Raw genomic sequence first — 9,856 nt, 5'->3', positions numbered from 1 at the left:
AAAATAATAATGATCCTTTTGTTTGGTTGGGTGAATTGTATCAACTCATCCAGGATGAGGTCATCCCACTTAATACATTATTCTACTAATTAGGATGAACCACATGGTACAAGCAAATTGGTTGAACCACCCCATCCAGGATCATCCATACATACATCACTGGTGCATGCAACCAAACACACCCTAAGTGGGGAAAGGTCGACCCGCCAACTTTTCACTTTTGCGCGGGTAATTTGGAAGAAAGGTGTCTTGCCAAATAAGAAAAATAAATAAATCTAAAGGAAACGGTAGGTGTGCGACAACCATGGTGGCAAGAGATGGTAAATTTTGTTTACTAGAAGTATAGCTTGTATGCGCTTTTTTATATCTAGCCAGTAGCCACACACGCTAATATTAAATAAACCATAAACGTACGAATTTTCTAATAGCAATATGCTAAGTATTCATTTTGCCCTAAATGGTGGTGATATAGATCCTTTTGTGATTCATAAAATCCATAATTTGTCCTTTAACGCTTTAGTTTGTCAAATTTTGATCGACACACACTCTAATACAGTTCAGTTTGGGTATCCCAACTTTCAGTTCGACCTAGTTTTGGTCCCTAAGCCTAGTCAAAGTGGTTTTAGGGCTGGCGTGGAAGTGGGTTTTGTTGACACTGGTTTTTGACCAGAATCAACCATTGCAGGTTCTGATAGCCTGACAGCCGATAGAGGAGAGGGAAAAAGCCTGAACATGGCGCCTCATTGACCCAGACTGGCTGTTGTTACCACGATTCCAGAAGGCAATAGAAGACCAGGTAGGTCCAGTCCAAAGTGAAATCAACTCCACCAAATAAGGAAAAGCGTGGAGATTTATCTTTAGTAATTTTTAGAAATATTTGTAGTAGTTCATGTCGTATTCGACTAGAATTTTAGTCTACTCCAGGGTATAAATATAAGCCTACGAGCCTTGTAACTAAAGCTCGTAGAAAAGCTTTACGAGATTCAAATAAAGGATTCAATAAATCTAAAATAAATCCATGTAGAGCTTGTCATTAAATGACAAGATATGTCAAGATGAAGACATTTCTTGTCAATTAATGATGGGATCTATATGGATTTTTTAAATATCTAAATCCTTTTATTTTTTTTAATTTTTTGAATAATGTATCCACAAGATCTAGTTATTTTTTGAGATTCCTTGTGTCCTAAAATATCTCTAGGACTTTTTAAAATATTTGGAGGTGGTTGAGTATTTTCCCTCATTTAAATATATTTCTCTGATCTAAATTCAAAAATCACGGCAATGGCATCCAAAAGCCGCTACGGTAGTGTAGTTCGGAGTTCAGGGGATCAGAATTAAACAAACTAAATATTTGATGGGCCAAACATGAACATATTATTCCTTTGTGATATTTTGTCTCTGATCAAGTCCCTCTACTCTGCTTTGCCAGTTGATTGGAGTTATTGGCAGGTGGGGCCCAGGGGTAAAGAGAGTTGAGATCTGCTTGACTTGGGCTTGGGAATTGGTATCAAGGGCACAGATATGAGATTGCTGAACCAATGGTGTCTTTGTGCAAGTTGTCGATCAGCAACATAATCAGCAACACGCATACATGAGACGGAGGTAATATTAGTACACCCTGCATGCAGTACCTCCTGCTCTTCATCTCCCTGACAAGAACACACAAGCTCTGAATTCTGAACATCGATGAGATCGAAACTGAAAATTGCCGATACCTCTCAGGGACCGGATATATAGGGGAGCCGAGCATAGCCGGCAAATTCACAGCATCCCCTCATCATCTCCTGAACCACCGCCTGCTGCGCTCAGCAGGACTAAAACCCATTGCAAGCTAATGATCAGGAGTACAGGTAGAGTAGACTGAATTTCTTGTTACTGACCAAAATATTCCCCATACTGAACATTGGTGCAACTGCCTCTGCCCACAAATTCAGTCTTTTTAGAGAAGTCATAACTGGTAAAATCTGCACAAGGCAAGTGGTGGTACCTGGAGTGTAGAAGCGATTGCTCATAACCCTCCTGCCCTTGCTGGACTTTGGATAAAAAATGTAGAGCCCATCAGTCGTGCTCTGAAAGATGACACCCGCGATGTGTCAGCAAAGGCGACCGCATCATCAGGTGTGCGCCTGAGGGCACGAGGAAACGATCCAGCCCCCAACAGGCCTAATTTGGCGTGCTTTCCATCGCAGCCCTCAACCGCAAAACCACTCTCAAGCCTCAACTTCTAAAAGATAATGCCGTCTTGCTGTGATTACCGATTCAAGTCGTCGTCAAAAGATAATGCATGATCTCCATACCTCTTGGCTGAAGCCTCAACTTCTAAAAGATAATGCCGTCTTGCCGTGATTCCCGATTCAAGTCGTCGTCAAAAGATGCTCTCCACGATGCTTGCAATTTTTTTTTTCCTGCAGCACAGGACACGTTCAATTAATTCACAGCACATGATATGTTCCTGCCTGGTGGTGAGCATAGGATAAACCATGGCATATGCCCACCCAGGGACATGGCGTATCTGCCAACCACTTGAGCTCTATATCTCGATCTGAAATATCTCCGTGCCGTGTACTAGACTCAGCAACCCAGCATCCACCTCCGTTCATGTGCCATGGAGCAAGCCATGGTGAGCGCGGCGACCGGAGCGATGAGCTCCGTCCTCGCAAAGCTGGCAGAGCTGCTCCAGGAGAAGAACAAGCTTGCCAAGGGGGTCCGCGAGGATATCGAGCTCCTCAGGGTAGAGCTCATCATCATGAATGACCAGCTGTATGTGATGGCACACATCGAGGAGCTCGACGCCCTCGACAAGGGGTGGCGGGACAGGGTGCGGGAGCTGGCCTACGACCTCGAGGATTGCATCGATCTCTCTGTGGCCCGGTTCCATCGTGCCGGCGGCGATGCCAGCAAAGACAGGTTCTTCGGCGTCAAGAAGCTGGCACGGAAGCTCAAGAAAATCATACTGTCTCTTCAGACCGCTCACGAGGTACAAGAGCTCAAGGCTTGTGTCTTTGAGAAGTGCTATCGACAGAAGGGATACAAGCTTGATGGCCTCATCGGATCCAGGTTTGATGCTTCTCGTAATAAGGTTGACCTCCGGATGTGCGCGCTTTGGGAGGAGACGAAGAATCTCGTCGGACTCAACGGACCCATGGATGAGGTCATCCGCTTGTTGATGCCTGCAGAGGGAGAGGTGCCCTCGCAGCAAATCAGGACTTTGTCCATCGTTGGGTCTGCAGGCTTGGGCAAGACCACTCTCGCTAATCAGGTGTACCAGAAAATTCAAGGCCATTTTGAGTGCAAAGCCTTTGTATCGGTGTCTCAGAACCCTAACATTAAGGATATACTGATGAAGATTTGTTCTCAAGTTGGAGCAACTACAAGCATGGCAGATGATGAGCTCCTTCTCGTCAACAAGCTCCGAGAGCGACTCCAGTACAAAAGGTGTGTTGCTTTATTTGGACCCTATCTTCATTTATCTATAGTAATGTCTGGGCTCACCTTAAAATAATCTTAAAACTAGAAATTATCACATAATTCAGTAGGAAAAGAAAATACACACATCAACCTTTATTATGAATGGCTCTGATCTGTTGGCATGGTCGTCCTAATATACAACCTAATATACCACATATGCAACTAGGATCTGATTCACCCGCTTCATAACAAACATGCTCAGTCAACTGGCAAACCAAAAAAATAAAATAAGAAGAATATATAAGCATGTTGTTTTTGTCTAACGGACACTACAATCTTCATGAGCTTAAAAGCATGTTGTTTCAAGCCAATTTGAGACACATAAGCATCAATCTTCACGATCCTAAAAGCATGTGTTCCGACTCTCTTAAAAAGATTCATAACTTTTCTATATCTTGCAGATAGAAAAAATGATTAACATATATTTGTGTTTGTTTTACTTAGAATAGTTGTATTTTTCTCATAATGCAATTTGTTTTCATTTTGATTACTATTTCACCAGATCAAGAATGAAGCATTACATGCATAGTTTTTCCCTTACCACATATAGTTTTATAAAATTAGCATCCCATATTTGTGGCAGGTACATTGTTGTAGTGGATGATATATGGCACTCCGATCCATGGAAGATCATTGGACAAGCATTGGTCAGAACCAGCCCTGGTAGCATAATAATCATGACAACACGTCTGAAAGATGTGGCCGAGTCATGTTGTTCTTCTCACGGTGGTCGTGTTTATGATATGAGACCTCTAAAAGACAGCGACTCTAGAAGGTTGTTTCTCAAAAGAATTTTTGACTCTGAAGATGGGTGTCCTCATGAGCTGGAAAGAGCTTCTGAAGATATACTGAAAAAGTGTGATGGCATACCACTTGCCATAATTTTGATATCCAGCTTCTTGGCAGTTGATGTACCACAATCTCTTGATTACTGGAACAAGGTGAAAGAATCTATAAGTTCACCACTTCCTGGAAATAAGTCTGTTGAGACCATACAATCAGTATTATCACTCAGTTACTTTAATCTCCCACAACATCTGAGAACTTGCCTGTTGTACTTGAGTGCATTTCCAGAAGATTACATAATCGAAAGTGATTGTTTAATAGGCAAATGGATTGCAGAAGGATTTGTTAATGCAGAACCAGGAGAGAGTCTATATGAAGCAGGGCTAAGGTATTTCAATGATCTGGTAAACCGGAGCTTGATCCAACCATAGCATCAGCTGATAGATGTGGTGCTGGGCTGTAGAGTTCACGATGTCATCCTTAATTTCCTTGTATCCAAATCAGTTGGGGAGAACTTTCTTACTTTGTCGGACCCATCCGGGCTCCCAACTTCTCTCCATAGCAAGGTTCGTCGCCTATCTCTCCAGAATAACTACCAAGAGAATGTAGTTTCATGGATAAAGTCTATTAAGCCTTATGTCCGGTCAGTTGCATGCTTTGTGGACTGCAAAGAATTGTTTCCTCTTACAGAATTTCAAGTTGTACGTGTGTTAGACCTGCAACGCTGTGTGCCATTGACAAATGAGTACCTTGCAAATATAGAGGTGTTACTTCAGTTGCGGTATTTGAACATTAAAGGAACAAGTGTCAATGAGCTCCCTGCTGGAATTGGACAAGTCCAGAATTTAGAAACATTAGATATAAGATTCACTCAAGTGGAAGAATTGCCATCAACTATTGTTCTACTTGAAAAGCTGGCACGTCTTATTGTCAGTCCGAATGTCAAGTTCCCAGCTGAAGGCTTCAGCAAGATGAAAGGATTGGAACAACTAAAATGTTTCTCAATCCACAGGCAACCACTCAGCTTTCTAAAAGAGCTAGGCCAGCTTACCAACCTGAGAACCCTGGAAGCTGATTGCGATGATGTCGATTATGAAGGTAGTGGGTGGGGAATCTTCACTTCTTCACTCCAAGCACTGTGCAGCCATAAACTTCTAGATGTTAACATATCTATGGCGGATTCGCCTCCCATCCCCATGGATTCCTCGTTCCCTGGTCTGCAAAGCCTCCGGACATTTGTCATTTCGCACATCAGCAATCTCCCTATCTGGATGGGCTTACTTGTTAATCTCGAGCTGTTAGAACTCAGAACTAATTGATTCACTCAGGAGGATTTGCGAGTGCTTGGAGGCATGCCGGCTCTTGAGACTCTTACACTGTATCTTGTAGGCACAGATGCAGGTCCTTTCACCATCCGAGGACACGAATTCCAGTGCCTCAAATCATTCAAGGTGGGCCAACTCTACCAAATTCTGTTTATGCCTGGTGCTATGCCTAACCTGAAGCGCCTCGAAGTTGGACTCGCCTTCACCACGAATAGTTACAGCGATCTTGGCATCCAGCACCTCGCCAGCCTCACTAGGGTCGATGTGGATATCCATGCCTGGTGTCGCCATAGAGGAGCCGTCGAAGATCTGGAGGCCAAAACCCGGAGCTTACTTGGCGCACATCCCAATCATCCCACACTAATCTTCAATACAGACTTTCTTTTGGAAAAATGAATAATAAGCATCAGCTTCACGATGGCAAGGTAATACAATAATTGTTCCTAAGCCACGCAGTTTTCCAGATTTATTTATGTTTTTCTCTTCCTTCCTTTACATGCTCCGTTGATAGTAACTAGTTACTGTTCTTTTTGGTGAACAAAGCAGGATCCTTGTCGACCAGTCTTTCGGTTCGTCCGTCCAGTCTTGTTTATCAGTGAGGGGACATCAAGCAACCAGCATGTGTTTGGTCAATTTCATCCGTACTATTTGCAGACTTTCATTATTGATAATCCATATATGAAAGTTGTTTAGTTGCTCCACTTTTGTTGTTCTTGAATAAGAAATGACATCCATTATTTGCTCCGCCAGCCCCATCTGTTATGTTGTGCTCCATGCAGACAAACCTTTTGGGCTGCCTTCACTGTAACCAAACATTTATTTGAGAATTTAGTTGCACACCTGCTTTGTCTTTACTAGCTGCCGGAGGCGTCTTTCAAAGGCTCAACGGGCGCACTGCAGATCGGATTTGGCTGGGGGAGATCGGTGGTGGATTTGGATGGAGTCCAAATGTTGCCACATCACATCATGATCAATACATGATTTTGTGGTTCAGTCCCGGGGGTAATGCAGAGATGATTAGAGTTGACGCGTGTACCGGATTAATAGAATAGCTGGAGGTGAAAAAAGCGCGGCCTGTTCTTGATGGGCGACGCCATGCAGAGCCAGCGGTGGCTTCATCCCGAGTAAAATGCACCAGCGGTGCATGAACTTGGTAGGGAGTGTCATCCAGGACTGCAGAAAGGCAAATCTCCATGTGTGAGACTCTCAGGAAGATAATGCAGGAGATGGGCAAAGAGAACGAGCAGTAAGTTTGATGTTCCTGAAACTCTGCATGTTGTATGCTTCTTCTCGAAACTCCAAGGGCGACGCCAACCTCAGCTCCATGTATATATTGTCCTTAAAAAACCACCATGGCAAGTTCAAGCAGGTGCTCAAGGTGAGCTTACAGCTGCATGGCGGAGGCCGACGGCGAGGCAGTCCGCTGAGCTGACGCTGACGCCGGCCCAACTCCCTTTCTTCTCCTCCAGCCCAACTCCCTTTCTTCTCCTTTTTCCTCCAGCCCAACTCCCTTTCTTCTCCTCCAGCCCAGCACCAGCTCCGCAGGCCCACATTCCCTTTCTCTAGCCCGTCTTGTTGCGCTTGGCGGCGTCGCAGTGGCGACGTTCCGGATGGCCCAGTCGAGCACGACGGGCACGGCGAAGAAAGGGAGCGCGTTGCCGGGCTAGAACGCCGGAGCACCGCCTCGTCGATGGGGTCGTCTTCTTGAGGTTCGCCGGGGATCAGGAGCTCACCGGACGCTGGCTGGCTCCACGCACCGGACTCGGAGGAGTAGACGTGGGCGAAGATCTCCTTGGCGTTCATGCCGATGAAGACGACGCGGAAGGGCCCGGCGCCGCAGTCGAGGTGGTCGCAGGCGTCGTCGTCGCCGCCGGCGGTGCCGGCGCAGAGCACCGCGGCGTTCCAGTTGCGCACCTCCCGGCGCCGGAGCTGGAGGAGGGGGAGGTGACGCTGCTCGTCGGTGATGGGGTCCCAGACGACGAGGGCGGAGGCGGAATCCTGGTGGCCCGTTGGTAGATCCGTCCCCGGCACCCGGTTGAGGAGGACGCGGCCATGGCGTGCGTCGTGCGCGCGGTAGCCGTCGCGGTCGGCGCGGGGCGTGCGGAAGCCGGCCGTGGGGAAGAACCGGGCGACGCCATCGGTGCGGACGAGGTTGGCGAGGAAGCCAAGCATGGGCGCCGGCCGGTGGCGCTCGCGGTACCGGCGGCGGAAGCCGCGGTCGTCCATGAGGCGCGCCCAGCGCTTGCAGGTGAGCGCCGAGCGGAGGAGGCCCGCGGGTTCGTCGGCCGGGACGCGGAGGAGGATGTCCTCGACGATCCCGTCCGGCAGGTGCGGCAGCGCGCGCGGCGACGGCGGCGTGGGACGGCACGGAGGAGCGTCCATGGCTTTGGGCTTTTGGTCGGGAAGAGCTGAAACTGAAATGTTGGAGGGAGGAACCCGTGGGGCTTTTGTGCCGGCTGGGGGGTCTGCAAGAAGCCACCGGAAGTGGTCTGGAAGGATTCACTTGAATTCAATCTCCAATCAAGGCAGCTGGGAGGATTCACTTTGATTGAATTTTTGCCCCCGAGGAACTGTGGTTGAATTGAATCTACGATCAAAAGGATGAGGAATTGTGCGCATGTCAAATTTAAGCAACGGGTTCTTCTTCGACGACGGTGATATTAGGGTGGGGTGGCGGGGGGCGGTTGGTAGTTGGCGGGAAGATGAGGTAGCAGCGGTGTTGTTTGCCATGGGTGGCAAGATCAGACCAGCGTGGGAGTAGCATATTTGAAGGGGTACGACAAGTGGCGGGAGATTCACCAACTTGCAGCTTTGCACGGGAAACGAGGGAGGATGGCGGTGGCTAGGCTGTCTTTCCAAAGAAGGAAAATAAATCCAGAGGAAACGGCAGGTGTACATCCACAAAAGAGGAAGGAGAAGATGGTAACGTCAAGCCAAATAAATCCAGAGGAAACGGTAGGTGTACATCCACAAAAGAGGAAGGAGAAGATGGTAACGTCAAGAAGATTGGCAAGAGGCGGTGCTCATAATCGAGAGGCACTTGAGGGGTTGTGGCAGTTGGCGGGAATGAGGTGAGCTTAAGGAGCTGTGGTGGTGTCATCCACCATGGTGTTGAGAGATTAGCAGATGGATGTTGTTGGCGGCACCAGCACCTTTAAACGGGATAACATGGAAGCGACAAGTGGCGATAGATCCGCCAACTTTCCAATTTGCGTGGGAAATGATGGAGAAGGATGGCGGTGATTGGTGAGGGCGTTGTGTCAAAGAAGGACAATAAATCCAAAGGTAAAAGGTAAGTGGATGATTCGATGGTAGGCCATGCCAGAGATAGGCACAACAATGAGGAGGTAGCGCTGGAGACATTGCGCGGGATTGGGAGGAGCTTGAGGGGTTGCGGTGGTTGGTGGGAATGAGGTGAGCTCGAGGAGCTAAGGCAATTGGTGGGAGTGAAAGAGACGTCTTTGTAGTTATTCCCTCCGTCCCAAAATATAGCTACGTTTAGCTTTCAAAAGTCAAATCTTTTTTAACTTTGACCAATAATATCTCTAAAAATAATTTATTTCAAATAAAAAGGTTATATAATAGTTGGTTTCATGATAAATCTACTAGCATTATTTTTATGCTACTAGGCTCTATGATTATTTCTCTATTCGTAGTGAAAGTTGAAAATGTTTGATTTCGAAAAAATCTAAACGTATCTATATTTTGGGATACAGGGTGAATAACTAGAATGAAAGATCCAAAATTTGATATATTTAAACCCTTCTTAATCTATCATTTAATAACTAGGTGGACCAAAAGAAAAGGACCAAAAGGAAAAAAAGCCTTTTACGTTTTATCCAAAGCTGCCCATCATCTAATAAAATAGCTGGAGTTTGTATATCTTTTCTATCTCTTGTCAGTGTTAGAAAACAAAAAAGGACCAAATTTTTAAATAATAATAGGCTAACTATTGATTTCTCTTAAGCCAAAATTTATGGTGCTTATAGGTGAGCATTTTGCGGACTAGGCGAACCTCGATTTTTGTTGGGCCTAAAATCAGCGCCCAAGCCTTCATAATCCCATTAACCTCGCCAGGCTGGCAAAGTCAGGCCCAAGTAAGGTTTAGCTGGGCCGCTAACTATTTTTAGTAGAAATTAATTCATTTAATGTTTTGGGCTGGAATCCGGGTGGCCCATTTTTTTCTAGCATGGAAAACTAGCGCCAAGCTGAAGTGTCGATGGATCAAATGTGGACTTTATCCTCTGTGATTTGTGCGTTACCTGTCTAATTTC

At 46.3% G+C, this 9,856-nt stretch overlaps 1 protein-coding gene across 1 annotated transcript; it reads left to right on the top strand.

Annotated features, from left to right (window-relative positions):
- The first annotated feature begins 2,495 nt into the window (after positions 1-2,495).
- On the top strand, positions 2,496-6,421 carry LOC101783287 (disease resistance protein RPP13-like). Its single transcript, XM_022823859.1, has 3 exons — positions 2,496-3,438; positions 4,055-6,007; positions 6,129-6,421. The coding sequence occupies exons 1-2, from the start codon at positions 2,609-2,611 to the stop codon at positions 4,686-4,688; spliced, it is 1,464 nt and encodes a 487-aa protein (XP_022679594.1). The 5' UTR covers positions 2,496-2,608; the 3' UTR covers positions 4,689-6,007; positions 6,129-6,421.
- The last annotated feature ends 3,435 nt before the right edge of the window (positions 6,422-9,856 follow it).

This window comes from Setaria italica, chromosome II, assembly GCF_000263155.2.
Source record: "Setaria italica strain Yugu1 chromosome II, Setaria_italica_v2.0, whole genome shotgun sequence".
In the NCBI taxonomy this organism is placed as follows: Eukaryota; Viridiplantae; Streptophyta; class Magnoliopsida; order Poales; family Poaceae; genus Setaria; species Setaria italica.
Note: the sequence above shows the minus strand (reverse complement) of the source record. Positions and strands in the feature narration are given on the sequence as shown.

Excerpts from the sequence above, each read along its gene's own strand:
- LOC101783287 (XM_022823859.1), top strand. The coding sequence starts at position 2,609 with ATGGAGCAAGCCATGGTGAGCGCGGCGACCGGAGCGATGAGCTCCGTC. Across the intron at positions 3,439-4,054 it reads GAGCGACTCCAGTACAAAAG|GTACATTGTTGTAGTGGATG; the intron begins GTGTGTTGCTTT and ends TATTTGTGGCAG.